The sequence below is a fragment of the Tachypleus tridentatus genome, chromosome 7 (genome assembly GCF_004210375.1).
Source record: "Tachypleus tridentatus isolate NWPU-2018 chromosome 7, ASM421037v1, whole genome shotgun sequence".
Lineage (NCBI taxonomy): Eukaryota > Metazoa > Arthropoda > Merostomata > Xiphosura > Limulidae > Tachypleus > Tachypleus tridentatus.
The window spans coordinates 168801997-168820393 of record NC_134831.1 but is presented as its reverse complement, the minus strand read 5'-3'; the positions used below and the strand labels follow the sequence as shown (position 1 = coordinate 168820393).

The following is an 18397-nucleotide window of genomic DNA, read 5'->3' as shown; positions in this document are numbered from 1 at the left end:
AAAAGGAATCATTTGCTGTGAGATTTTAATTATTTAACCACCATGTTCTATACGTGGTTAAGTTTTTTATAAAATATCTTCAACTTAATGAGTGTTTGGATAATAGATTAAAAACCCCAGTTAACTAATGGAATATAATGTGTATGTATGATAAAATATACACTTCAGTTCATTACTGGAATATAGTATTTGTATAGTAGGATGCATATGGTGTTTAGTTAATAGAATATAATACCAGTTAATTAATGGAACATATAATGTTTAGATAATAAAATATCAATACCAGTTCATTAATGGAACATATAGTGTATTTATAATAGAATGTAATACCAGTTCAATAATGGAGCATATAGTGTTTGCATGTGGAATGTAATACAAGTTTATTAATGGAACATATAATGCTTGTATAATAGAATACAAATACCAGTTTATTACTAGAACACAGTGTTTGTATAATAGAATATAAACAACACTTAATTACTGGAACATGCTTAAGAAAAAATAATCCGAAGTAATGACAGTAGATATTTCGTGACACAAATGTGTCATGACTTACAAACAACAAAGCCAGTGGTTAGCAGTCCCGCACTACCCAGAGCGACGAGAAACCTCAAGGCGGTAAACATAGCAAAAGAGGACGAGAAAGCAGTGCCTAGACCACTCGTGACGACGATTACGACACAGATTAGAATAATTGGACGACGACCGAACCTGAATATAATAGAAATAAATATGATTGAATTATTAATATTGATTAATGCGCATTATATGAGACAATGTATTTTATTGAAAACATACTGATGAAGAAACATCACATCCTAAAGACACAATTTTCTATGACTTTTAAGTGAAACTTATTTATGTATATAATAACAATTCGCTCTCATTTAAATACATCCATAACATTAAGTATACCATATGCTAAAATATAATTTTAATTGTGTATTTGAGGATACAGAAATCGAAACGACAGCTTAGGAATTTAAGTTTGTTTGTTTTGTTAGTTAGCTTTAATTGAATCAGTAACTCTTTATAACATCAGAAATAAGATTCTTCGTTTCCCTACACGGGTTACTTACTGTTAAAGGATTTTCTTATGAATTTATATACTCTTCAAAAAAAGAAACGCAAAGGGCAAAATTTGAGACAAATTGTTAACAAGTTTATTCCGGGTAGTTCTGTATGACATGTGTGAAACTTTTACATTCACTGCTGAACATCCAAAGTCTGCAAAGGCGAAGTCCACGCTTACTTGTTGAAGTCTAACGTCACTCAACGTCAATAACGAGTATGCCCCCGTGAGCATCAATAACTGCTTGGCATATCCTGCCCATGGAAGCGATGAGATGACGAATCACCTCCTGTGGAATGGCTGTCCACTCAGCCTGCAAAGCTGCTGCAAGCTGAGGTAGAGTCTGCGGTTGAGGTTGTCGCCGTCGCAGACGTCGGTCCAACTCGTCCCAAAGATGTTCGATGGGGTTTAAATCTGGTGATCTGGAGGGCCAGGGTAGAACGTTGATGTTGTGGTGTCTCAAGAAGACAGTGGTGAGTCGGGCTGTGTGAGGACGGGAGTCGTCATGTTGAAAAACGTCATTGACGTTCACCATGATGGGTTGCACATGAGGCCTAAGAATCTCGTCGACAGTTGCGTACGGTCTGATCGGAAATCCTACGCAGCTCTGGTATGGTTGAGGCAGTAGACGTCGCAGTGGTGGTCCTATCCCGAAGTTGACGTAACCGGATGTAGCAATCTTGTGCGGGCGTGGTCACACGAGGTCTGCTAGATCGTGGACGGTCACGAGTTGATCCATGTTGTTGGTGACGATTCCATAGCCTTGTGATGGTGCTTGGGTAGACATTCACAGCTCTGGCAGCATCTGATCGAGATTCGCCTGCTTCCAAGCGACCAATGGCGTTGTTGCGTTGTGCATCAGTCAGTCTTGGCGTAACTGTATTGCGTGTCGGTGGCTTAACACTGAGCTATGGAAACCGAGATCCCGTCACTTTTATAGGGATTTTGCACATGTTGCACTTGCAGAACATGCAGATTTCTCAAACAAATTTATTGGACACGAATGCGTTTTGGCGAAAAATCCGTTGTTTTCCTCCGTTTTCAAAGTTCACAACTTTTATTGTCATTTTGGTCTGACAATCAGTGCCTTAACACGTGCAACATCACATACTCTGAGCTTGTAACGTTATTACATACATTTCTCTTTAAAATAAAAAAATATCCCTTTTGCGTTTCTTGTTTTGAAGAGTACGAGGGCTGTTCAAAAAATACGCGGACTGACGTCATAAAACAAAATGTACTTTATTTAGAAGTTACAGGTCTGGGACCCCTTCAAAGTACTCTCCTCCCCAACGCACACACTTATCCCAACGGTGTTTCCACTTGTTGAAACAGTCCTGGTACGCTTCTTTTGTAATGTCCTCCAGCTCCTTCGTCGCATTTGCCTTAATCTCGGGAATCGTCTCAAATCTTCTTCCTTTCAAGGGTCTTTTGAGTTTGGGGAACAAGAAGAAATCGCAAGGAGCAAGGTCAGGTGAGTAGGGAGGGTGGGGAAGAACAGTGATCGAGTGTTTGGCCAAAAACTCACGAGTTCTGAGGGCTGAATTTCGCAGCAACGCGGTGCATCTTGAATTTTTCGGTCAAAATCTCGTAACAAGATCCAACTGATATCCCACACTCTTCAGCAAGCTCCCTGACAGTCAGACGTCGATTTGCCCGCACCAAGGTGTTGATTTTGTCGACGTGTGGGTCGTCCGTTGACGTGGAAGGACGTCCAGAACGCTCATCATCTTCAATGGACTGTCGACAATCCTTAAAACGTTCATGCCACTTGAAACATGCCGTACGCTTTATAGCAACATCACCGTAAGCCGTGTTAAGCATAGCAAAAGTTTCAGTCGCAGATTTTCCAAGTTTAACAAAATTTCACAGCAAATCGTTGCTCCTTCAGGTCATTCATTCTGAAATCCGCCAAACGAAAAAATCGCACTTCACTTAAAACCGCGTAGCTAATACACAAATGAAGATATCTGCAATCGAAAATGGCGTCGTAATCAGCTGATCTTTGCGAACCTAACGACACCAAGCGGATTCCCCTGGAATCAACTGGAGCCGCGCAATTCAAACAGTCCGCGTATTTTTTTAACAGACCTCGTATATAAACAATTATAGTAGATTTCAGGAATTCAACATGCAATTTATCCTACCTGTCCATTTTTTTATCTTACCAAACTATTTTGTCGATATTTTATCCTATCTGTTCACATATTATCTTACCTGTCTGCTAACTGACCAAACATTATGGTGGCTACAAGAAAGCCAGCCATGTATAGAGACTGAGTCAAGGACACCATCCACTCGTCGTCACATACTAGGTCCCACTGTAAAATATATATATATATATGTAGATACACGTTAGCCGTCATGTACTAGGTCCCACTGTAAAATATATATATATATATATGTAGATACTCGTTAGCCGTCATGTACTAGGTCCCACTGTAAAATATATATATATATATGTAGATACACGTTAGCCGTCATGTACTAGGTCCCACTGTTAAAAATATATGAATATATAAACATGTTAGTCGTCACATACTAGATCTTATTGTACAAAATGTATATATATATATAAACACGTTAGTCGTCACATACTAGATCCCACTGCTAAAAATGTGTATATATATAAACACGTTAGTCGTCACATACTAGGTCTCACTCTAAAAAAATGTATATATATATATATATAAACATGTTATTTTTTTTGTCGTTGTGTATTGGTTTTGAGGTTCCTTAGTTAAACTATAATAGTTGGTCTAAACTTGTATTGAATCTTGTTAATCAATAGGTAGGCGTATAACGATATTTAAGCATAAGGACATTTTTTTATTTATAGCGGGGTTGTGTACCTACTTTTTGATGTGTCAGAATACTTCCTTACCCAAGTATCTTACAACGAAGAAAATAAATGTATAGAGACTGCAATTAGTGAATGAACCCCGCTCTAAAGACAATAAGCAGTAATAACCCAAACAACTTTGACATAGTTGATAAGGGACGAGTTATAAGAAGACAAACAGTGTTTCGACATTAGCCTGTTTTTATGAGATGAGGTGTTGCAGTGAAGTGAGATTCTTCAGGGAATAAAAACTTTACTTTGGCCAGTTTAATGTTTCATATATAGAATTATATGGGATATTTTTACTGTAATTACTTATTTCTTGTGAACTTTATAAGAACAAATGGAAAATACTAACATAATTTCATAGATGAATAGCATTTTACGATACAAAAAGATATAATAGGTACTGATTTTTTTCGTTAAGATCTTTGGAAAACAAGAAATAGAAATTAGAAAAATAAAATTACAGACATTGCTAATCATGTTTTTAGAATAAAACGAATCGAAGTTTAAAATAATTATGTGTAACTTATAATTATCGGCTGCATTTTTAGTAGTTAACAAAGGGAAATTAAAACTTACAAATATCTCAAATAAAACCACAAAATTGGACCTCTGGCAATGAAAACTTGAAATAAACAGCGCGTTAAATACAACAAATAAGAAGGGTTCATATGAAAACTGGAAATAACTAGTGTGTTAAATGCAACAAGAAAACTGGATGTCTCAAAAACCTACAGATGGAAACCAGAATACCATGTTAAATGCAACAAATAAAGGAAAACTTATTCGAAATAACCAGTGAAATTAGTATGTCTACAATTATGATGTATCCAGTAGAGACTGATTAATTTAACATTAATATTTTATTTCTCTACCTCGTCAATAATTGTAGCTTCATAAAATGATTTATCATACTCCCACGTGTCACATTTCGTTGTCGTTAGATTCGTCTCTATTCTATCATAATTATCATATCTTTCGCAGTGGCTGTAAAATATTTCCCCATTCTTCTTCTCAATGGGAATGCTTTTGTTTTTCCACTGCTCTACGGTTAAGTTACTGAAACTTGATGGTCGACTACACCAATAGTCAATGTTTGGAGCGAAAAAAGCAATAACTAGGTTGTGCCAGGCCGGTACGAAGCTGGCTAAAACAAATATGATGAAAAGTCTTCTCTGCCACGGACCATAGCCGCCTATTACATCTGTAATCTCTTTCACGTCTTCCATCTCATCATTTTTCGTCTGTTTTTCAGAATACATAATAGCACAGTTTTCTGAAAAATAATATGTTCAAAATATAGTGAGGAAATAAAGTATTAAAATGAAGTTAAACTAGGCCTAATGAAATTATATTTTTTTATGAATCTTTTAAAGTTTGCTCTGTTCTTTTACAAGAGTTTCTTTACATCTGATGACGAGAAACCCACTTCTAAAATAACTTTCCATCAAATTAAAATTCATCAGTCTTAGGGAGTTTCAAAGATATCCCATACCCGGCGCTGTTTCCTCAATTAATATGAAGTACTTTTCAGTATATACAAACCTAGGTTTAATTATTTATGTCTGAAATTTTTTTTCATCATTTTTTAAATATACTTTTTCACCATGAAATCTTTAGAATTTATTTGTTTTTTATCTATGTTTCTTGTTGGTACTTGCTCTGTATATATATGTATAATTTACATGCTGTTAACTTTAGATGTCTCATGAGACACATAAAGAAATATAGACAAGAATACCTTCTCTATAAAATTTATTTTCAATTTAGAACAAGGACGAAGAGCTTAAGTTACCCTAACATTCCACTAATATCTACTAATAATTGAGTCAGCGTTCTCTTTACGTTTTCAAGATAGTTTTAGATTACATTTCATATAGAAAAAAATCTAAATAACACTGGAAAACGTGCGCTCCTGTCCAATTATCTTTAAGAACTGCTAAGGGTCTTAGACGCAATAAATAATACCAAATTAAGGCTTAATGCGACTTTCAGTCCTCTAGAGACGAAGTCCATTAACATAAAATTATTTGGACACGGCAGAAATGAAACTAAGCCTAATTACGTAAGAATAATAACAACAACAAGTACGAGGTTAAAAGGCTAACAACAATTGTATTAGAAGGTTAACAATTACTACGTTGAAAGGCTAATAACTATTGTATTAAAAGGCTAAACTATTATGTTAAGAGGCTAACAGCTAATGTATTAGTAGGCTAACTACTACTGTATTAGAAGGCTAACAACTAATGTATTGGAAGGCTCACAATTTCTCTATTAGAAGGCAAACATGTACTGTATTAGACGGGTTAACAACTATTACGTTAGAAGTCTAATGACTACAACTTTAAGCTTTTGTGTATCATTAAATCCAAAGCAACACAAGTAGGTTTTCTGTGCTTATTGTGGGTATCGAACCTCGACATTTCAGCGTTAAGTTATTAGACTAACCGCTGTGCTCCAAATGACAATACATTAGATGATTAGATGGCTTACAACTGTTCAATTAGAAACGTAGCAGTAACGTAACAGCCACTACGTCAGAAGACTAACGACAACTGCATTATAAGAGTAACAGTTAGTGCGTTAGACGACAAATAATTATGAAATATTTCGATTTTCCTTTAGCATTTCATAACTAAAACGCTCTTAACATACGTTATTGTTTCTCTTAAAGTAATTCTTTATAATTTACATAATCTTTTTCAATAAACAGTACAGGGCGTTGTATGTCATCATACATATATTAAGTGTTAAGACTTTAAACAAATAATTAACAGTAATTAGAATAGCGACTTAATACTAGATTCTTTCATTGTTGTACATCCAGACGTAACAATAAAAATAGTTCAGGTCCATTGTTGTATGCCCACATGAAATAAAGAAATATTTGTTCAGTTACATTAATATATGTCAGATTAACAACATAGAAATTACTGGTTTCGTTCCGTTGTTGTATGTCCAGATTACAAACATAGAAATATTACTTCAATTTCGTTGTTATATGCTCACATTAAACAAAGAAATATTGGTTCAGTTTCGCTGTTGTATATCCACATTAACAACATAGTAATATTAGTTCAGTTCCTTTCTTGTATGTTCAGATTAACAAGACAGAAATACTGGCTTATTTCCGTTGCTGTATGTTATTGGTTTATTTCCATTTTGCGAACAGTGTCTGTATGTGAGGTTGATGATGATACGTAGTAACAAAGTCAGTAAAAGAAATGAAATCTCAACATTTTAAGCTAGTTAAAAAAAACAAAACCATAACATGTTAGAAAAACGCTTGTATAGAATTCGAAGAAAACTGAGAGTTATTTAAAGAAAATGATTCAACAAAACAGAGAAGAATTTTTCAAATTACTAAAGGACGAAACTAGCAATGAAAAATATTTCAGTCTTTAAATTTTTAGAGAAATTTATTTTCTCTGTTGAAGACAGAAGAACCATCATTCAGAAATGGTTGTCATCGTTACTAAAGAATCTATAGACATTGAAGAGAAACTTTCTATGAGAAAGATAGGTTTATTACAAACCTACTTATTACAAGTTAGTATTGACTAAAGCTTCTAGATTTAGTAAACAACTACCTACAAATTATGTGGCAGTATTTTGACTTTTGTATTTTGTCAAGTGCTGTTGATGAACGAAACACCAGGGAAGTCAGTTGTTACTAATGGATGAAATACCAGGGAAGTGAGTTGTTGTTAATGAATGAAATACCGGGAAAGTGAGTTGTTGTTAATGAATGAAATACCAGGGAAGTCAAGTGTTGTTGATGAATGAAACACCAGGAAAGTGAGTTGTTGTTGATGAATGAAACACCAAGGTAGAAACAAAGCAGCAGAGGTTTATCCAACAGCTAGTTCAGTCAGGTGGTTGTTTCATGTTTAGTAACGTTACGCAACTCATTACATTTCATAAACAAATGTGATATAATATTTTATAATATACTTCTAAACTGATATGAAAACCTAAATAAACAGATATTTAGTAGTGCGGGGGAGGGATTCTCCTCTTAATGAAACGTGTTCTTGGTCACTGTCCAGTGATAACCGCGAGTGAGTCATCCCATGTACCCTATCCATTTATCTCTTCTTCTAACTTGACCTTTCATATTAAGACTTAATGACTTCTAATTTAACGTATTCTTTGAAAGATATCGTGTCGTTAGCAGAGCGGATATTGAGTTAGGCCTAACAATTAAGTTCCTCCTTCCCCTTCGTGTTGAATAGGAGCTTGTCGTAGGAGATGAAGTTTGGTTTGGAAATACACAGCAACTTATAAGTGGTCGTTATCTTTATAATGGTTGTTTTTCGTAGATGTATTCAATAAGACGACAAACTTCACTGGTCAAGGTCTCTTGCAAACTCTGATTGAGAGTTTTACAGGAAACACGAGGACAGAAGGTACAATTTAGTTTCAAGATGTTTGTCAGAGAAATCTATCCTTAAAACAGTGAGATAGCAGCAAAATATAAAATATTATATTATACTTTTAACGTATAAAACAGTGCCAGTTTTATAAAATACTACACAAAATTTGTAATAATTTGGGCAACGACGATATCTATTAAATTATAGAAGAATAATATTTATTTTAATAATTCGTACTAATGTTTCTACATTAACAAAATTATCTTTCTTTTAAACATATGTGTTGGTTTATTTTTTTAATTTTGTGCAAAGCTACACGCGAGCTATCTGCGCTAGCCATCCCTAAAGTAGCAGTGTAAGACTAGAAGAAAAGCAGCTAGTCATCACCACCCACCGCCAAATCTTGAGCTACTATTTTTCTAACGAATAATGGGATTGATCATTACATTACAACGCCCCCGCAGCTGAAAGGACAACCATGTTTGGTGTGACAGGGATTCGAACCCGCGACCCTCAGATTACAATTCGAGCGCCCTAACCCCCTAAACATATAGGAAAGAGTCACGTTACGAATCTAATTTAATGTTTTAACATTGTAACACCATACAGTACGTACTGAATCGATATATATCAATTTCTCTGACGTTATGTTTTGGTATTCGCATGTGATTATTTGGTTTATACTTCGCTGTTAAAAAAATAAACTATATTGTCAAAATTTATATTTGTGTCCAATAAGCGTGATCAAAACTACCAATTCCCTTCATAATTTTAGACATATCAACCATATCTTCTCTGATTCTTCTTTTTCAAGAGAAAACAAATCAAGAGATCAAAATATCTCCTCATATTTGTGCGAATGTTCGCAAAAAAAGATATCTTTTATAAATGACGAAATTTCTCTATAGTTTCAACATCTAAAAATGTTTAGATTTTTGTTTTAAATCACCTCAGTAGAACGTCAATTGTTATCTCTTTACTGTGTCATTAACACATTTCAAGGACTACGTTAATTGTTATTTCATTACTGTTTTATTATCATTTTTGAAAACTACGTTAATTATCCTCTCTCTGCCCTGTCGTTAACACATTTTAAAACTACGATAATTATCCTCTTTCTGCCCTGTCATTAATACATTTTAAAACTACGTTAATTATCCTCTCTCTGCCTTGTCATTAATATATTTTAAAACTACGTTAATTATCCTCTTTCTGCCCTGTCGTTAACACATTTTAAAACCACGTTAATTGCCAACTCTTTATTATTTTGTTAGCACATTTCAAGAATTACGTCAATTGTTATCTTATTTCCGTCTTATTAATACCTTTCAGAAATAACATTAATTGTTGTCTCTATACTATTTCATTAACACATTTCAAATACTATTAGTTTTTATCATTTTACCGTTTCATTAACACATTTCATACGTTTGCATAAATGAAATCTACCGAAATGAAACTTTGTTCAGTGGATTTTACAGACACTAAAAGTATAAAATATTTAGATAATAACTGAACATCATGTTTGACTTTACTTTAAAATCCTAAGAGACAACAAAGACATAAATTAAATTCGTTGAGAAATCACTATATGCTATTAACAGATAAACCATTTAATTAATACGTAAACTGTATATTTAAAGACCTTTTGAAAGTTTCAGCTAGTTGATTCAAACTTTTGTGTGTTCTAAGGATACTTAACTAATCAAATAACTAATTGATATGTTAGTGCATTATTTCATTGATTTTGAATTAATGAAAAAATAAATATCCATCTTACATTAAGTGAAGGAAGGAAAGTTGTAAATTGTAATAATAAATAATAAAAATGTTAAAATCCATCACAGTAAGTGTATTTTCCTTTCACACAATACAAACAACTGTGTTTTTGTGAAGTTATCGAAAGAACAATCATTATTACTTCATGTTAAAGATATATACAATATAAAATTTATTTACCTTCGTGGAATGGCAGTTTATTTGAACTATTTGAAAAAACAAACTTAAGATCGTAAGGCTATTGAATTTAAGGTTAGCGAAAAACGACCTCTAAAGTATAGATAGTTATAAAGGACGTCTTATTCTCTGTAATATAAATTTTTATGTTAAAAAGTATAAATCCCTCTAGTGAGCACTACAAATATTGAACAAAAGAACATACCCAATAGATTCACTTTACTTGGTGCTCAACACACTCGTTGTAACTGGGAGAAGAGACTGTGACGTTAAAGAAACTGTTTCAGAAAGCAGTCGCCGTTCGAAACTAAACTTTAGTTTGACTTAAATACTCTCAAACTCCCAATATCAGCACCAGGGGCAACTTTAAGGACACATATTAAGGTCAGGGGTGAAAAAATATTTCTGTTCTTAGTCACATGATTTGGAACTTTTCCACGACCCATCTATAAGTAAACGTTTTTTTTTTTTTCGGTTTCGTGTTGGTCAACTGAAGTTTCATAGATTGTTTTCTGTTAGGGCTAAGTAGTAATGGCGATTGTGTACACTCAGTATTATATTTATTGTTATATGATTAATAAACTGTTTATCTTTTTGTGTCTTGCTTATTAAACCCATTCATTTACTATTTTTTCACTTTTACAGTTTAACGTATCAATAATGTAAACAACGACAGTTCATGTTGACCCAATGAGCTGTTGGCTGCATGATCATATTAAAACTTCATTATAAAACATATTGTTTCTTGTTACACAGTCAGAAATCATTTTTTACTAAATACACAGAAAATGAACGACATTACGACAGTAATTGAAGATGGACTTTTTACTAGCGCCACCTATTCTCTACTAAAAAGTAAACATATTTCTCATGAATTTACAGGAAAGTTAAAAGTACAAATGATATATCGGGGAATGTTTCAATGTTCTTAAGAAAAGTGTTTCTATTTATTTTGACTATATTTTCATGTAAAGGGTTAGAACAGTACACCTATGTGTGCTATGAGTCACAAAGCTACACCACGAGTTTTTTGTGCTCTGCCCAAGTATCTAAACTCACTTTTATTGTTATAAACCCTCAAATCTACTGCTGAGTCAGCAAGAACTGTGAAGAAGGTACTTTAGGAAATAGTTGTTTCTTATTCTGTTAGCTATTTTAATATTAACGTAAGGACATTGTAACAATGTAAGTTTTCAGTTTAACTTGATACCTAAGTAGTATTGAAATGTCATAAGGAAATAACGAGGTTGGGTTGATGGGGAACGAGCCGTGTCTTATCCATTCTTACATGAACTATTTACTTAAATGCTAGAAGTAGAGTCGGAGGCATTAACGCACAGTCAGGATGGTTTGTTTTGTAAGTTTTCAGTTTAACTTGATACCTAAGTGGTATTGAAATGTCATAAGGAAATAACGAGGTTGGGTTGATGGGGAACGAGCCGTGTCTTATCCATTCTTACATGAACTATTTACTTAAATGCTAGAAGTAGAGTCGGAGGCATTAACGCACAGTCAGGATGGTTTGTTTTGTAAGTTTTCAGTTTAACTTGATACCTAAGTAGTATTGAAATGTCATAAGGAAATAACGAGGTTGGGTTGATGGGGAACGAGCCGTGTCTTATCCATTCTTACATGAACTATTTACTTAAATGCTAGAAGTAGAGTCGGAGGCATTAACGCACAGTCAGGATGGTTTGTTTTGTAAGTTTTCAGTTTAACTTGATACCTAAGTAGTATTGAAATGTCATAAGGAAATAACGAGGTTGGGTTGATGGGGAACGAGCCGTGTCTTATCCATTCTTACATGAACTATTTACTTAAATGCTAGAAGTAGAGTCGGAGGCATTAACGCACAGTCAGGATGGTTTGTTTTGTAAGTTTTCAGTTTAACTTGATACCTAAGTAGTATTGAAATGTCATAAGGAAATAACGAGGTTGGGTTGATGGGGAACGAGCCGTGTCTTATCCATTCTTACATGAACTATTTACTTAAATGCTAGAAGTAGAGTCGGAGGCGTTAACGCACAGTCAGGATGGTTTGTTTTGTTTTGAATTTCGCGCAAAGTTACTTGAGTGCTATCTACACTAGCCGTTCCTAATTTTGTAATGTAAGACTAGAGGGAAGGCAGCTAGTCACCACCACCCACCGCCAACTCTTGGGCTACTCTTTTACCAACGAATAGTGGGATTGGCCGTCACATTATAACGCCTCCACGGCTGAAAAGGCGAGCTTGTTTTGTGCGACGAGGATGCGAACCCATGACCCTCAGATTACGAGTCGCACGCCTTAACCCACCTGGCCATGCCGAGCCCAGTCAGGATGGAAGATAATACATTTGTAAGCCATTGTAATAGTATATTCTAATGTTGATATTATATATCCATTTCGCTATTATATAACTTTAATCTTTAGCGTAACATAGTTTTCAAAATCACGTAATGTTGATAACTTTATTTTGATTGGAGGGTTCAAACTTCACTCAATGTTTGATCGACTTCTATGACAACTTACATGGGAAATTAATTATTAGTCCACAATGTTTGGAAACGGCAGGAATGGAGAGTGAAGAAACCTATATTAGAAATCTTCGAACGTTTCGACATCGTAAGGTTTTGTAATCATCAGTTTGAATACGGACAAATATATATATATACACTATGGAAAAAAACGATCGTGTGACCGGATATTGCGTAATAGCTTATTGAAGGTACAGAGTAGCACTATTTTGTTCAATTAAGATAGTTTCCTTTACTTTGTGTTTGTTTAATTATTTGTTTAAAAGTGTTGTTTTTTTTTTTTGTTGTTATTGCAATGGTGTCAAACTTGTAAAGGTTTATATGAAATATGTTCGGTAAATCTGGGATCCACTTTTTTTCTAGCTCCTCCAATGTAGAATTCTGGATGGTTTCAAAAATATTCATTTAAAACTGCAAAGTCTTAAAGGTTGTAACGGCTTTATTCCAAACTCAGTCCATCTTTATTACGGAAAACCGTATTTTGTATGTTTTTTATTTAGAAGCAAAATTTTTTTTACTTATACCTCTAATATTTTAGTGTTAAGTTTCACTTAAGAAATAAATAGAACCGCGGATTTCACAATAAATTCTATATAAAAATATACACTGGTTTACATGTTTTAAAAACATTGTTTTGCCAAAACTATCAAGACAATGTCCCTATGATAGTCTTCAATATTTCGTGAAAACCTCCAGAAAGACACACTCAATAGACGCTTCTGAAAATTAACTCTATATTTTTAATTAAAACTCCCAAGATATAAGTCCGGATTTGTCATGAATGTTCCGACTAATTTCAATTTTACTTTTGAAAGAAACCGCAAACAATAGAAGGACTTCAAAAATGTGAATTTCCAATCAGAATTTCAAAAACTAGAAGGTCATCACTATTTATTTCTAAAACCAATCCATTATCAAGTTGGTTTAATTCTAGATAAGAGAAAGATGTGTTTTACCATTAGAAGCGATATAATTAATTGATGCTTCTGTCTTGAGTTCCTTTAAGAAATAAGTAGAATCAGAGATTTCACACTTAGTGTTACTATAAAATATAGACATTTCTGTGTGTTTAAAAATCATATTTTTCGTCAAAATCACCAAAATCTGCGGGATAAACCCCCTTTTTCGTGTTATTCAATTGAAAGATGCATATTGTAATGGTTTTGAAAATCAAACTTTTTATCTCAAAACATAAAGCTGGAGAAGGTACAGACTAAAAATAAAATATTTATTAAAAATCTATAGATCTAAAAATTTAGCCCGACTTCTTACTAAATTTATTTCACAATTAAGTTGTTTTTTTATTATAAAGCCTGGATAGGAAAGTTCTAAGTCTACGGACTTTCGACACAAAAGCTTCGGGTTACATAGACCCATGCGGCTTTGCTCTGAGACAAACAGTTTCTTTATCATGGATAACGAAAAATTGTGTCTTTATCTTTGAAATCAATTTAATATTTCTCAATAAAGTCTTAACATTTCATTCTTAAGTTTATTTAAGAAATATACAGCACTCGGATACGTGACATTTAATGTTACTATAGGATGGGAAGTTTTTGCTGGTTTGATAAAAAAACAAAGAAGCTAGTATTTTAATGTAAAGCTAAGTGCCATATCCCCAATTCTGTTTATTTCTTAGAGAAACTCAAACCTAAAACACTAGAATTTAATGACAAACATCGCATGACTACTAAATTTGAACGGTAAAGAAACAAAAACAGCCTGGCATGGCCAGGTGGGTTAAGGCATTCGACTCGTAATCAGAGAGTGGCGGGCTTGAATCCCCGTCGCACCAAACATGCTCGCCCTTTCAGCCGTGGGAGCGTTATAATGTTACGGTCAATCCCGCTATTTGTTAGTAAGAGAGTAGCCCAAGAGTTGGCGGTGGGTAGTGATACTAGCTGCCTTTCCTCCAGTCTTACACTACTAAATTAGGGATGGCTAGCGCAGATAGCCCTCGAGTAGCTTTGTGCGAAATTAAAAAAAATAAACAAACAAATGACCTGTTGAATTTTGTTTAATAATTCCTGTTTTTGAAACCCTTATTTGTCTTTTAGAAGTAATTTGCAATCGAAGCTAGTTAGAATATTCATGACAAATTTAGGCATAAGTTTTGGTAATTTTAATGAAGAGACTTCCATTTTGAAAAGCATATTAATATAATAGAATAGCTTAAATTATAAAAAAATATATTATTTGTACTTACTTTTCTGAATATTTTTAATGGTATATTTATTTTAAGACCATCTTTCATTTTCAACATCTTTTAAATTTTTAAACATCATCCACAGTATACTTTACCGTTCATATTAATACCACGTACAGATTTAACAAATGAAATTAAAATATAAAATAAATCGACATTAAAAGAGCAGTATTTCAATAAGTAACCTTGAAATGTTTTAATAAAAGTTTGAAATATTTAATAAAATATTGAAATATTTTAAAGTTTTAATTATGTTTATTTTCCGGAGTGTTTTTCTCATTTCAAATAGAAATATCATATCCATTTATTAACATATTTCATTATCTTCTTAAACTCTCGCTCGTCGTACACTCTGCTGTTTATTTAATGGTAACGAACAATTTAAATACAATAAAAATTAAATGGATAACGCTAATTTTGCCTTGAAATTTGCCCAAAACTACATGAGGGCTATCTGCGATAACTGTCCCAAACTTAGGAGTGAAACACTAAGACGGAAAGACAGCTAACTCTCGGACCGTTATTTTTACCAATAAATAGTGGGATTGATGGTAACATTATGTTTGGTGTTAAGAGGATTCGAACCTGCAAATTGCAAGACGAATGCTCTAAACATCTAGTCATGGAAGCCTAATAGGAAACTAGGCAAACATCTAAAGAGTCATGTTTGAATATGTGAACCCGAAATTATAATTGCACATGATGGTTACTTTCATTAGTGTAGTCCTAATTTAATAATTAATTGTATGCTTTTTATTTCTCTTGAATATCCTTCACTATTTTTTATTTTTAATACTTTACATCCTTCAACAACAGAGGACAGCAAATTCTATAGCGTATATATATATGTGTGTGTGTGTACAATTCAACAAATAAGATGTCATATAGGTAAAAGGATAAAGTTAATATAAATCAATGCAAACAGTCTCACTTTTTAAACAAATGTTTTCACATCAGTTTCTTAATCTTTATGAAACAATAAGTAAAAACTATTTTTCTTCAATAGATCTTCCTTGTAGACCTGTAATTAACAACTTTTGTAGATCACTGGCTTGGTGAATGACTAGGTAGTGTTTATTGTGGTTCTTTCAATTTTTTTCTTTCCATATATTATTTCTTAGACTTGACCTAAGCTAACATAACTAAACAGAGCTCTGCCTAACCTATTATAGTATAATGTAATATTATTCAAACTGCCCTAATCTAATATAAAATAACTTTATAAAATGTCAGAAAAAATTATGAAAAAAAAAATAATATAATGAGACTTTTTTTCATGTAGGGTCTCTTTTGAAACCAGTACGTTTGTAAAAGACTGGTGACATGATACTGTTTGACACCAATGAAGAAATGTGACACAGCTGTTATTATTTGATTAGTAGAAGACTGGTGACATGATACTGTTTGACACTAATGAAGAAATGTAACACAGCTGTTATTATTTGATTAATAGAAGACTGGTGACATAATACTGTTTGACTGTCAATAAAGACGGCAGTGATCTTTAAATTTATTCCAGAAAATGTGTTTCCTCATTTGGTTTTTTTCAGGATATGTTTCTTTTCTTTTAGAGTTTTTCGTGAAATATTCACATCTGTTTGTTTTTACCAGAAATCTGCCTTAATTTCTTTTCATTTTCCTGAACTTTAAATATTTGTAAGAAAAATGTGGCTTTTCCAGATGTACCTATCCTTGAACGCTTTTCCAAGAAACATACCTTTCCTTCTTAGCTTTTTAAAACAACAAATCTTTCTTTGTTCAGATAACTATTTCTACTTTGGGTGTTTAATGTTATTATTGATTCAACAGGATTAGGATAGAATTGACATTACAGTTTGTGATATGAAGTTTTACGTCTGGGTTTTAATGTACGGTGCAGCTGTTGCTTTTAAGCATCATCTAAAGGGTTGTTCTGTTTGTCTAGAACATTTTCTGTTGATGATTCTGTACGGTAAAAACTACTGTGGACTAAATTTAACAAGAAACAAAAGACAGTTAGTTTGAAATAGTAGAACGTGAACACAATGAAATCATGAAAATAATGTCTTCAAAAGTATAATAGAAGAAGATTACTTTTGTGTAAGTACGTGGGATAGACCTAATGAAGTTTATTATTAAGACATTTTTGTACATAGCAACAGCGTTACAGCCTTATTATTATTTACCATTACTGTCATTAGACAATGACTAATCATATAACTAATCTGTAAGAAATATAAGTAAGTGTCGGTTCTTAAGTACAGATTACTTATAATACAAGCAAGAGACGGTTCTATTACTCTTGTTTTATTTCAATTATACTTATAGAAAAATATTAAGAACCGAAATTCTATAATAAGTATTGAAGAAGTTGTCCGATAAGTGAGAAGACTTTATATATCTAATAACTGCAGCTGAATATCTGCGATAGGTAACAAATACTCCAAGCTTTAGACTGCACAACAACGTAACACATTGTTTGACATGGATTGTTTGTTTTTGAATTTCGCCCAAAGCTGCACGAGAGCTATCCGCGATAGCCGTCCCTAATTTAGCAGTGTAAGACTAGATGGTAGGTAACTAGTCCTCACCACCAACCGCCAACTCTTGGACTACTCCTTTACCAACGAACAGTGCAATTGACTGTCACTTACAACGCCTCCACGGGTGAAAGGGGGCCTCCCAGCCATGCCGGGCCTGTTCGAAATGGAATCTCCCAAATAAGTTTTTGATACAAATATAAGAAAGTCACACATTCTTTCAAAATATACAAATTGTATAAGATGAAGACTTATCGTAATTATAAACTTTAATTCTTTGGAATGTAGTACGGATTTGAATTTAATTTCAACTGAAATAGATGGTGTCGCAAGCTAATTTATTGTACATCCCGACTTAAAAGTAATTGTCAGTATTAAAAGCTTTATCATGATATGCCTAATAAAAAATATACTATGGGGAAAAAATTGTTACGCGCTAGAACTATACCCGAATATTGCTATTTGAAAAATATATTAAATCTTTAAGTCTAATGAAATAAATGCAGAATTGTCTGTGGAGTTAGAATTAGGTCTGTATATTAATAGTTATAAAAATAATTTTAAATAAATTCAAAATATCGTTACAAAGAATAATGCATATTATTTAACTTTCAAACAACTAAAAAAATGCCTTTGTTTTTAACATACATGAAAGCTCATGAAAATGAAAATTTACCGCCATAAAAGTAAAAGAAACTTGTGAAATTTGATTGTATTTACCACCACCTATTATCTCCAAAGCTAACTATTTCGTGTTATTGATTGTTTATTATCATTTAAAATTATGATGACAGATGGCAACTTTATCCCCCCCCCCAATATTTGTTAACTACAATAAAAATATATAAGGAAGGTTTAATTATACTGTTATTTCTAAATAAGCTACATTAAAAATCCTTA

At 33.1% G+C, this 18397-nt stretch overlaps 1 protein-coding gene across 2 annotated transcripts in view; it reads right to left on the bottom strand.

The window, feature by feature from the left end:
- LOC143257177 (organic cation transporter protein-like) overlaps positions 1 to 10596 on the bottom strand; it is a 32614-nt gene extending 22018 nt beyond the window's left edge. For both annotated transcript variants that reach the window (XR_013031726.1, XM_076515535.1), the window contains exons 1-4: positions 10461 to 10596; positions 4796 to 5196; positions 3290 to 3393; positions 557 to 711 (exon numbers count right to left, since the gene is read on the bottom strand). Coding sequence is in view for 1 of the 2 variants with exons in the window: in XM_076515535.1 (XP_076371650.1) it covers positions 557 to 711; positions 3290 to 3393; positions 4796 to 5182 (646 nt within the window). In the remaining variant the exon portion in view is untranslated. The remainder of the gene's footprint in view (positions 1 to 556; positions 712 to 3289; positions 3394 to 4795; positions 5197 to 10460) is intronic.
- Between the last annotated feature and the right edge of the window lie 7801 nt (positions 10597 to 18397).